Source organism: Pseudophryne corroboree, chromosome 5, assembly GCF_028390025.1.
Source record: "Pseudophryne corroboree isolate aPseCor3 chromosome 5, aPseCor3.hap2, whole genome shotgun sequence".
Taxonomy (NCBI): Eukaryota; Metazoa; Chordata; class Amphibia; order Anura; family Myobatrachidae; genus Pseudophryne; species Pseudophryne corroboree.
Window position 1 is genome coordinate 194,089,632 of NC_086448.1, and position 12,784 is coordinate 194,102,415.

General features: G+C 46.8%; 1 protein-coding gene across 1 annotated transcript in view; it reads left to right on the forward strand.

The window, feature by feature from the left end:
• The window catches only part of HIBADH (3-hydroxyisobutyrate dehydrogenase), a 256,604-nt gene that overhangs the window by 190,293 nt on the left and 53,527 nt on the right, over positions 1 to 12,784 (forward strand). The window contains exons 5-6 of the mRNA XM_063921982.1: positions 912 to 1,045; positions 5,287 to 5,363. Of these exons, the coding sequence (XP_063778052.1) occupies positions 912 to 1,045; positions 5,287 to 5,363 (211 nt within the window). The remainder of the gene's footprint in view (positions 1 to 911; positions 1,046 to 5,286; positions 5,364 to 12,784) is intronic.

The window sequence follows — 12,784 nt, forward strand, 5'->3', positions numbered from 1 at the left end:
TAAAGTTTTTATTTCATGATTTAAAGCAGGGGTGGGCAATAAGCGGCCCTCCAGCTGTTGTAGAACTACATATCCCAGCATGCCCTGCAACAGTTTTAGCATGGCAAAATAGCTCAACTATGGCAGGGCATGCTGGGATGTGTAGTTGTACAACAGCTGGAGTGTTGCTTATTGGCCAGCCCCGATTTAAAAGGATATATGTAATCCACTCTTTTCACAGCCGTCCTTGAATCACTGCTATTGCAGAGAGAGGGTGGACCCAGCGTATCCTAACCAAACCGTAGGTGCAATTGCATTAATACATATCAAGAGGGACATTTGATCTCCAGTCTATTTCATCAATGAAATCATATTTTGGATAAATAGGTACAAGCAGCCTCTCTCGTTGTGCCAGGTCCTGTGAAACTCTGTTAGTACAGGCTTCTTTTTTGCTGAAAGTGTGTCTTAGTTGCAACGCAATGTAATTAGGATGCACCAGGAGACTTTGATTAATTTGAAATGCTGCATTTGTACAACTGTGTGTGACTGAGTCTCTGAATCTGTATGCGAAGTGCTGCAGTGTATTTATCTGCAGCTTCTTTCCAATACAGGAATTATTGTGCTCTATATACAGACTCAGTCACACACAATATGCAAGTGGCACATATCCAATTAATCCGCAACCTGATGAGTCCTAATCTCATCATGTTGCGACTCAGCCGCTTTATCTGCTAAAAAGGATTCCCAACACTAGCAGACTTGCACAGGACCTGGCGGCTCACTCGCTGTGTGGCATATAGAGGCTAAATGTATGAGGACGCAACTTTAGCCAGTGATAATTTTCAGAAAATGAATCAGACTGAAACTGTCCAGTATCTTAAAAAATTCTTGTCTGTACTGAGAATCTTTCTCTCCTTGTCTTCTGCCGTCAGGTGTTGGTGCAGCCAGATCTGGAAACCTCACGTTTATGGTTGGTGGAGTTGAACAAGAGTTTGATGCTGCTAAAGAACTTTTGACATGCATGGGAGCCAATGTGGTGTACTGTGGAGAAGTTGGGACAGGGCAGGTAGGTTTTAATGCCTGGATACATGGTAAAGAGTTTTGTTCTATTTTGGGTGGAGCTACACAGTATTGCTTGGGTGTGACTGCCAGCATGCTACCTATGGAAAATGTCTGCCACAACAGCAGCAAAGAGAGCAGCATTGTATCCCAGAAGACCCCTAAGAACCTGCACAGACCCTGATTAGTAATCAGATTTGGTATTTATGGAATTCAGTTTTGGGGATTAGTATGATTTACCGGCGTCTGGGATGCTGGCCATCAGTATACCAACAACGTCATTCCGGCCGCCATTATGCTGACTGCGAGGCGAGCGCAAAGAATCCCCTGCAGGCTCGCCAATCTGCGGCCTCGGTGGCTCACTGCGCTCGCCACAAGTTCTATTCCCACTCTATGGGTGTCGTGCATACCCATGAGTGGGAATAGCCACTGGGCGCCAGGATTCCGGTTGTCGGAGGTATGAGATACTGTAGACCTCCACTTCAATGCTCAATTACTATTTATATAAAGTTCCCAAAATGTTTAGTATTGTCCAAAATGCACTTTGCTCTATCCTCTTTTTCTCTGACGTCCTAGTGGATGCTGGGACTCCGTAAGGACCATGGGGAATAGCGGCTCCGCAGGAGACAGGGCACAAGAATAAAAGCTTTAGGATCAGGTGGTGTGCACTGGCTCCTCCCCCTATGACCCTCCTCCAAGCCTCAGTTAGATTTTTGTGCCCGAACGAGAAGTGTGCAGGCTAGGTGGCTCTCCTGAGCTGCTTAGAATAAAAGTTTAATTTAGGTTTTTTATTTTCAGTGAGTCCTGCTGGCAACAGGCTCACTGCATCGTGGGACTAAGGGGAGAAGAAGCGAACTCACCTGCGTGCAGAGTGGATTGGGCTTCTTAGGCTACTGGACATTAGCTCCAGAGGGACGATCACAGGTACAGCCTGGATGGGTCACCGGAGCCGCGCCGCCGTCCCCCTTACAGAGCCAGAAGAGACGAAGAGGTCCGGTGAAATCGGCGGCAGAAGACAATCCTGTCTTCAGACTAAGGTAGCGCACAGCACCGCAGCTGTGCGCCATTGCTCTCAGCACACTTCACACTCCGGTCACTGAGGGTGCAGGGCGCTTGGGGGGGAGCGCCCTGAGACGCAATATAAATGATAATACCTTAGGTGGCAAAAGAATACATCACATATAGCTCCTGGGCTATATGGATGTATTTTAACCCCTGCCATTTTTACACAAAAAAGCGGGAGATAAGGACGTCGTGAAGGGGCGGAGCCTATCTCCTCAGCACACAAGCGCCATTTTCCCTCACAGTTCCGCTGGAAGGACGGCTCCCTGACTCTCCCCTGCAGTCCTGCTTCAGAATCAGGGTAAAAAAGAGAAGGGGGGGCACTATTGGCAGCAAATGACAATATAAACAGCAGCTATAAGGGAATAACACTTATATAAGGTTATCCCTGTATATATATATAGCGCTGGGTGTGTGCTGGCAGACTCTCCCTCTGTCTCTCCAAAGGGCTCGTGGGGTCCTGTCCTCTATCAGAGCATTCCCGGTGTGTGTGCTGTGTGTCGGTACGTGTGTGTCGACATGTATGAGGAGGAAAATGATGTGGAGGCGGAGCAATTGCCTGCGTTAGTGATGTCACCCCCTAGGGAGTCGACACCTGACTGGATGATCGTGTTCAAACAATTAAGTGATAATGTCAACACTTTGCAAAAAACTGTTGACGACATGAGACAGCCGGCAAATCAATTAGTGCCTGTCCAGGCGTCTCAGACACCGTCAGGGGCCCTAAAACGCCCGTTACCTCAGTGGGTCGACACAGACCCAGACACAGATACGGAGTCTAGTGTCGACGGTGATGAGTCGAACGTAATGTCCAGTAGGGCCACACGTTACATGATCACGGCAATGAAGGAAGCATTGCACATTTCTGACACTACAAATACCACTAAGAAGGGTATTATGTGGGGGGTGAAAAAACTACCAATAGTTTTTCCTGAGTCAGATGAATTGAATGAGGTATGTGATAAAGCGTGGGTTTCTCCCGACAAAAAACTGCTAATTTCTAATGATGGCGTCACGTCTAAACAAAAAATTAGACAGATATTGCGCCAGGTCAAGGGACCCTCAGGCAATAGCGGTGGACGCTCTGGTGACACCGTGGGTGTACCAGTCAGTGTATGTGTTCCCTCCTCTGCCTCTCATACCAAAAGTACTGAGAATCATAAGAAGGAGAGGAGTAAGAACGATACTCGTGGTTCCGGATTGGCCAAGAAGGACTTGGTACCCGGAACTTCAGGAGATGCTCACGGAAGACCCGTGGCCTCTACCTCTAAGAAAGGACCTGCTCCAGCAGGGGCCTTGTCTGTTCCAAGACTTACCGCGGCTGCGTTTGACGGCATGGCGGTTGAACGCCGGATCCTGAAGGAAAAAGGCATTCCAGATGAAGTCATCCCTACCCTGGTCAAAGCCAGGAAGGATGTAACCGCAAAACATTATCACCGCATTTGGCGAAAATATGTTGCGTGGTGTGAGGCCAAAGAGGCCCCTACAGAGGAATTTCAACTGGGTCGTTTCCTCCATTTCCTGCAAACAGGACTGTCTATGGGCCTAAAATTAGGGTCCATTAAGGTTCAAATTTCGGCCCTGTCGATTTTCTTCCAAAAAGAACTGGCTTCAGTACCTGAAGTTCAGACATTTGTAAAAGGGGTACTGCATATACAACCTCCTTTTGTACCTCCAGTGGCACCTTGGGATCTCAATGTTGTTTTGAGGTTCCTTAAGTCACATTGGTTTGAACCACTCACCACTGTGGACTTAAAATATCTCACATGGAAGGTGACGATGCTGTTAGCCCTGGCTTCAGCCAGGCGTGTGTCAGAATTGGCGGCTTTATCATATAAAAGCCCTTACTTAATTTTTCATTCTGACAGGGCAGAATTGATGACTCGTCCTCAATTTCTCCCTAAGGTGGTTTCTGCTTTTCACATGAACCAACCTATTGTGGTGCCTGCGGCTACTAGGGACTTGGAGGACTCCAAGTTACTTGACGTTGTCAGGGCCCTGAAAATATATGTTTCCAGGACGGCTGGAGTCAGAAAGTCTGACTCGCTGTTTATCCTGTATGCACCCAACAAGCTGGGTGCTCCTGCTTCTAAGCAGACTATTGCTCGTTGGATTTGTAGTACAATTCAGCTTGCACATTCTGTGGCAGGCCTGCCACAGCCTAAATCTGTAAAAGCCCATTCCACAAGGAAAGTGGGCTCATCTTGGGCGGCTGCCCGAGGGGTCTCGGCTTTACAACTTTGCCGAGCAGCTACTTGGTCAGGGGCAAACACGTTTGCTAAATTCTACAAATTTGATACCCTGGCTGAGGAGGACCTGGAGTTCTCTCATTCGGTGCTGCAGAGTCATCCGCACTCTCCCGCCCGTTTGGGAGCTTTGGTATAATCCCCATGGTCCTTACGGAGTCCCAGCATCCACTAGGACGTCAGAGAAAATAAGATTTTACTTACCGATAAATCTATTTCTCGTAGTCCGTAGTGGATGCTGGGCGCCCATCCCAAGTGCGGATTGTCTGCAATACTTGTACATAGTTATTGTTAACAAAATCGGGTTATTGTTGTCGTGAGCCATCTTTTCAGAGGCTCCTTCGTTGTTATCATACTGTTAACTGGGTTCAGATCACGAGTTGTACGGTGTGATTGGTGTGGCTGGTATGAGTCTTACCCGGGATTCAATATCCTTCCTTATTATGTACGCTCGTCCGGGCACAGTATCCTAACTGAGGCTTGGAGGAGGGTCATAGGGGGAGGAGCCAGTGCACACCACCTGATCCTAAAGCTTTTATTCTTGTGCCCTGTCTCCTGCGGAGCCGCTATTCCCCATGGTCCTTACGGAGTCCCAGCATCCACTACGGACTACGAGAAATAGATTTATCGGTAAGTAAAATCTTATTTTTTTTTGTTATATTTTTTTCTATTGAATGTATTGTTTTTTCTTAGTAAATTATAACCTACAGAAGTTGGCTTTTGAGTGACTCCTCTTATCATAGATAACTCAGCCATCTCTGGCCTGAAGTCGATCAGCATATGGCCATGCTGACTGCACTCTCTGAATCAAGCTATTGTGTTATTAGCAGACTAAACAGCTGTGATTGGCATAGAGCAGCAGGAGAGAGAACCCTACTTTTAGATGTTGAAGAATGTTTCTGTTTCCCATGTTAACAGTTGTTTAAAATTGTATTTTTAGGCAGCAAAAATTTGTAACAACATGCTTTTAGCAATTGGTATGATTGGTACTGCCGAAACGATGAATCTTGGAATCAGGTATGTATTTTATGAATTCACTATTTTAATGTTTTATTTTGTAACAATAGTTATTTTGTACTCAGATACGGTATAGATTCACCCTAAGCTTGGTAGAAGGCAACAAGAAGGTTAATGTAAAGGAGATTGTTAAATACTTGCTTCAGTACTTGTGTAGACTAGCATTCTGCAGACTATTGTCTGGACAGTATGATGTGCTTTCAGTCTGTTTTAGGTTAAAAAAAACTAATTTGTGAATGTATTTTTGGCTATAATGTTCACAATGAAGAGCTGAGTCTTTATCATGGTGTCACCACATAAATCTGCAAGACTAGCATGAGAACTGCTCAGCGGCTTATGCCTGCAAGGAAATGGCTATGATCACATGGAGGAAGCGGGCCTCATGCCACTCCTCCACCTTAACCTGATTAGACCTAGCACGAGGCTTGAAGGCTGGGCAGTTAAATCCATTACAGGGGTTGGGTGCTATGAATGATAACATAGGTAGGGATATAATGGGAGACAAATTTTTCATCCAAAAAAAAGTTGTACAAACTCGGACATTATAATGTGTGACTCTTTCCCTGAACTTGGCCAATGTAATGGCAGGCGTCTTTTACTCTCCCAATGGGATTTTTTGACCAGGAAATGTCAGATTTTTGTTTCAGACCAACTTGAAACCGTCTGTTATTTTCTCTATCGTCCTAGTGGATGCTGGGGTTCCTGAAAGGACCATGGGGAATAGCGGCTCCGCAGGAGACAGGGCACAAAAGTAAAGCTTTCCGATCAGGTGGTGTGCACTGGCTCCTCCCCCTATGACCCTCCTCCAAGCCAGTTAGATTTTTGTGCCCGGCCGAGAAGGGTGCAATCTAGGTGGCTCTCCTAAAGAGCTGCTTAGAGAAAGTTTAGCTTAGGTTTTTTATTTTACAGTGAGTACTGCTGCCAACAGGATCACTGCAACGAGGGACTTAGGGGAGAAGAAGTGAACTCACCTGCGTGCAGGATGGATTGGCTTCTTGGCTACTGGACATCAGCTCCAGAGGGACGATCACAGGTACAGCCTGGATGGTCACCGGAGCCTCGCCGCCGGCCCCCTTGCAGATGCTGAAACATGAAGAGGTCCAGAATCGGCGGCAGAAGACTCCTCAGTCTTCTAAAGGTAGCGCACAGCACTGCAGCTGTGCGCCATTTTCCTCTCAGCACACTTCACACGGCAGTCACTGAGGGTGCAGGGCGCTGGGAGGGGAGCGCCCTGGGAGGCAAATGAAAACCTATTTGGCTAAAAAAATACCTCACATATAGCCTCCGGGGCTATATGGAGATATTTAACCCCTGCCAGAATACACTAAAGAGCGGGAGACGAGCCCGCCGGAAAAGGGGCGGGGCCTATCTCCTCAGCACACAGCGCCATTTTCCTTACACAGCTCCGCTGGTCAGGACGGCTCCCAGGTCTCTCCCCTGCACTGCACTACAGAAACAGGGTAAAACAAGAGAGGGGGGGCAAAATAGTGGCAAAAATTATATTATAAAAGCAGCTATACAGGGAGCACTTATTATAAGGCTATCCCTGTCATATATAGCGCTTTTGGTGTGTGCTGGCAAACTCTCCCTCTGTCTCCCCAAAGGGCTAGTGGGGTCCTGTCTTCGTTAAGAGCATTCCCTGTGTGTCTGCTGTGTGTCGGTACGTGTGTGTCGACATGTATGAGGACGATATTGGTGTGGAGGCGGAGCAATTGCCAAATATGGGGATGTCACCTCCTAGGGGGTCGACACCAGAATGGATGCCTTTATTTATGGAATTACGGGATAGTGTCAACACGCTAAAGCAGTCGTTTGTCGACATGAGACGGCCGGACAATCAGTTAGTGCCTGTCCAGGCGCCTCAAACACCGTCAGGGGCTGTAAAACGCCCTTTGCCTCAGTCGGTCGACACAGACTCAGACACAGGCACTGATTCCAGTGGCGACGGTGACGAATCAACCGTATTTTCCAGTAGGGCCACACGTTATATGATTTTGGCAATGAAGGAGGCGTTACATTTAGCTGATACTACTGGTACCACTAAACAGGGTATTATGTGGGGTGTGAAAAAACTACCTATAGTTTTTCCTGAATCAGAAGAACTAAATGATGTATGTGATGAAGCGTGGGTTGCCCCCGATAAAAAGATGCTAATTTCAAAGAAGTTATTAGCTTTATACCCTTTCCCGTCAGAGGTTAGGGCGCGCTGGGAAACACCTCCTAGGGTGGATAAGGCGCTCACACGCTTATCTAAACAAGTGGCGTTACCCTCTCCTGAGACGGCCGCACTTAAAGATCCAACAGATAGGAGAATGGAAAATATCCAAAAAAGTATATACACACATACAGGTGTTATACTACGACCAGCTATAGCGTCAGCCTGGATGTGCAGTGCTGGAGTAGTTTGGTCAGAGTCCCTGATTGAAAATATTGATACCCTGGATAGGGACAATGTTTTACTGTCTTTAGAGCAAATAAAGGATGCATTTCTTTATATGCGTGATGCACAGAGGGATATCTGCACACTGGCATCACGGGTAAGTGCTATGTCCATTTCGGCCAGAAGAAGTTTATGGACGCGACAGTGGTCAGGCGATGCGGACTCAAAACGGCATATGGAAGTTTTGCCGTATAAAGGGGAGGAGTTATTTGGAGTCGGTCTATCAGATTTGGTGGCCACGGCTACAGCCGGGAAATCCACCTTTTTACCTCAAGCTACTCCCCAACAGAAAAAGACACCGACTTTTCAACCGCAGTCCTTTCGTTCCTTTAAAAACAAGAGAGCAAAGGGATATTCATATCTGCCACGAGGCAGAGGAAGGGGGAAGAGACACCAACAGGCAGCTCCTTCCCAGGAACAGAAGCCCTCCCCCGCTTCTACAAAAGCCTCAGCATGACGCTGGGGCTTCTCAAGCGGACTCGGGGGCGGTGGGCGGTCGTCTCAAGCATTTCAGCGCGCAGTGGGCTCACTCGCAGGTAGATCCCTGGATCCTGCAGATAATATCTCAGGGGTACAGGTTGGAACTAGAGACAGATCCGCCTCGCCGTTTCCTGAAGTCTGCTTTACCAACGTCCCCCTCCGAAAGGGAGACGGTTTTGGAAGCCATTCACAAGCTGTACTCTCAGCAGGTGATAGTCAAGGTACCTCTTCTACAACAGGGAAAGGGGTATTATTCCACTCTATTTGTGGTACCGAAGCCGGACGGCTCGGTAAGACCTATTCTAAATCTGAAGTCCTTGAACCTGTACATAAAGAAGTTCAAGTTCAAAATGGAGTCACTCAGAGCAGTGATAGCGAACCTGGAAGAAGGGGACTTTATGGTGTCCTTGGACATCAAGGATGCGTACCTCCACGTTCCAATTTACCCCTCACACCAGGGGTACCTCAGGTTCGTTGTACAAAACTGTCACTATCAGTTTCAGACGCTGCCGTTCGGATTGTCCACGGCACCTCGGGTCTTTACAAAGGTAATGGCCGAGATGATGATTCTTCTTCGAAGAAAAGGCGTATTAATTATCCCATACTTGGACGATCTCCTAATAAGGGCAAGGTCCAGAGAACAGCTAGAGAGGGGATTAGCACTGTCTCAAGAAGTGCTAAAACAACACGGCTGGATTCTGAATATTCCAAAATCCCAGTTAATGCCGACAACTCGTCTGCTGTTCCTAGGGATGATTCTGGACACGGTTCAGAAAAAGGTTTTTCTCCCGGAGGAAAAAGCCAAGGAGTTGTCCGAGCTTGTCAGGAACCTCCTAAAACCAGGAAAGGTGTCTGTACATCAATGCACAAGAGTCCTGGGAAAAATGGTGGCTTCTTACGAAGCAATTCCATTCGGCAGATTCCATGCACGAATTTTCCAGAGGGATCTGTTAGACAAATGGTCAGGGTCGCATCTTCAGATGCACCAGCGGATAACCCTGTCTCCAAGGACAAGGGTATCTCTTCTGTGGTGGTTGCAGAGTCCTCATCTATTGGAGGGCCGCAGATTCGGCATACAGGATTGGATCCTGGTGACCACGGACGCCAGCCTGAGAGGCTGGGGAGCAGTCACACAAGGAAGAAACTTCCAGGGAGTGTGGACGAGCCTGGAAACGTCTCTTCACATAAACATTCTGGAACTAAGAGCAATCTACAATGCTCTAAGCCAGGCAGAACCTCTGCTTCAAGGAAAACCGGTGTTGATCCAGTCGGACAACATCACGGCAGTCGCCCATGTGAACAGACAGGGCGGCACAAGAAGCAGGAGTGCAATGGCAGAAGCTGCAAGGATTCTTCGCTGGGCAGAGAATCATGTGATAGCACTGTCAGCAGTGTTCATCCCGGGAGTGGACAACTGGGAAGCAGACTTCCTCAGCAGACACGACCTTCACCCGGGAGAGTGGGGACTTCATCCGGAAGTCTTCCACATGCTGGTAACCCGTTGGGAAAGACCAATGGTGGACATGATGGCGTCTCGCCTCAACAAAAAACTGGACAGGTATTGCGCCAGGTCAAGAGATCCGCAGGCAATAGCTGTGGACGCGCTGGTAACGCCTTGGGTGTACCAGTCGGTGTATGTGTTTCCTCCTCTGCCTCTCATACCAAAAGTATTGAGAATTATACGGCAAAGAGGCGTAAGAACGATACTAGTGGTTCCGGATTGGCCAAGAAGGACTTGGTACCCGGAACTTCAAGAGATGATCACGGAAGATCCGTGGCCTCTACCTCTAAGGAGGGACTTGCTTCAGCAGGGTCCCTGTCTGTTTCAAGACTTACCGCGGCTGCGTTTGACGGCATGGCGGTTGAACGCCGGATCCTAAAGGAAAAAGGCATGCCGGAAGAAGTCATTCCTACTTTGATTAAAGCAAGGAAGGAAGTAACCGTGCAACACTATCACAGCATTTGGCGAAGATATGTTGCGTGGTGCGAGGATCGGAGTGCTCCGACGGAGGAATTTCAACTGGGTCGATTCCTACATTTCCTGCAATCAGGATTGTCTATGGGTCTCAAATTGGGATCTATTAAGGTTCAAATTTCGGCCCTGTCGATTTTCTTTCAAAAAGAATTGGCTTCAGTTCCTGAAGTCCAGACTTTTGTTAAGGGAGTGCTGCATATACAGCCTCCTGTGGTGCCTCCAGTGGCACCGTGGGATCTCAATGTGGTTTTGGAATTTCTAAAATCTCATTGGTTTGAACCACTAAAAAAGGTGGATTTAAAATATCTCACATGGAAAGTGACCATGTTACTAGCCCTGGCTTCGGCCAGGAGAGTGTCAGAACTGGCAGCTTTATCTTACAAAAGCCCATATCTGATTTTCCATTCGGACAGGGCAGAACTGCGGACTCGTCCGCATTTTCTCCCTAAGGTGGTGTCAGCATTTCATCTGAACCAGCCTATTGTAGTGCCTGCGGCTACAAGTGACTTGGAGGACTCCAAGTTACTGGACGTTGTCAGAGCATTAAAAATATATATTGCAAGGACAGCTGGAGTCAGAAAATCTGACTCGTTGTTTATATTGTATGCACCCAACAAGATGGGTGCTCCTGCGTCTAAGCAGACGATTGCTCGTTGGATCTGTAGCACAATCCAACTTGCACATTCTGTGGCAGGCCTGCCACAGCCTAAATCTGTAAAGGCCCACTCCACAAGGAAGGTGGGCTCATCTTGGGCGGCTGCCCGAGGGGTCTCGGCATTACAACTTTGCCGAGCAGCTACGTGGTCAGGGGAGAACACGTTTGTAAAATTTTACAAATTTGATACCCTGGCTAAGGAGGACCTGGAGTTCTCTCATTCGGTGCTGCAGAGTCATCCGCACTCTCCCGCCCGTTTGGGAGCTTTGGTATAATCCCCATGGTCCTTTCAGGAACCCCAGCATCCACTAGGACGATAGAGAAAATAAGAATTTACTTACCGATAATTCTATTTCTCGGAGTCCGTAGTGGATGCTGGGCGCCCATCCCAAGTGCGGATTATCTGCAATAATTGTACATAGTTATTGTTAACTAATTCGGGTTATTGTTAAGAAGCCATCTTTCAGAGGCTCCTCTGTTATCATACTGTTAACTGGTTTTGATCACAAGTTGTACGGTGTGATTGGTGTGGCTGGTATGAGTCTTACCCGGGATTCAAAATTCCTCCCTTATTGTGTACGCTCGTCCGGGCACAGTACCTAACTGGCTTGGAGGAGGGTCATAGGGGGAGGAGCCAGTGCACACCACCTGATCGGAAAGCTTTACTTTTGTGCCCTGTCTCCTGCGGAGCCGCTATTCCCCATGGTCCTTTCAGGAACCCCAGCATCCACTACGGACTCCGAGAAATAGAATTATCGGTAAGTAAATTCTTATTTTAATAGTTGCACATTGATAGCCACCCATTGTTACCCAAAAGTCCCATGATTGAAGCAACACACGCCCTATATAAACCTCAGTCCTCCAGGACGCACAAGCAGCTACTGTTGATTAAAATGATATGCGGCATGCCTATATTCTGTTTGTAATTGTAGCTGTATTGGCATACCAAATTGTTAGTGTTTGGCAAGGAAACACTCTAGCATAACCTTACATATGCAGAGCCAGCCACAATTACTCACAGAATGTAAGCATGCCACCTATCATTTTAATCAACAGGAGCATCTAAGACACATTTTCCAGGGCAAAATGTGCAAAATGACATGTACAGTACCTCTAGGGAATATTGGGTGCAGTAACAACACTCCTTATCCAATGCAGAAGTGTTGGAGCAACCTTTGACCCTTATCAATCTCTTTATCTATTTAGACTACACACTTTTGACATCAGATCTATACGCAGTAAATTAGCTTATACCAGGAGATGATGTTACAGTTGGCACTAAACATTGGACTATTACTACAGTCGTAATTATTTTGATATGTGCCACTGTCTCTTACCTTTATCCTGTCTGGACACTCACTGATATCCCAATTGGTATTTTACTTGATATCCATTTAATATTTTTGTTCTTATATCTTCACCTCAGGTGTACTTATATAAACTGTCACCGAAGAACATTTAGTTCTCTGAGTGTACTCACTTCTATTTGATTAAGAATTTATGATATTAGATGTGGAGGTGAAATTCTAAAACCTTCTCTGTGTGTATGTTTGTGTACAATTCTTTTACCATGTGTGTATGTTTGTGTACAATCCTTTTACCATGTTCAATTAAAAGTTAAGTTTTATTACATTTAGAGTGCCCCAACACAGAGTCTCTCTTTTTCTCTTTCGCCGAATCGATATGTACAGTACACAGTCTATTTTGAGAGATCAAAGTTTTTGGTTTTTAAGTTTATAAGTAATTTTAAAAATGTTTATTAATTGTAAATATGCTGTTCCCTAGTCCGTTATTATAATAGGGATGTTATGGCTGCAATTGATATAGCCCCTGTGCATATAAGACCTCGTAAACCACAACGTCAAGCTCCA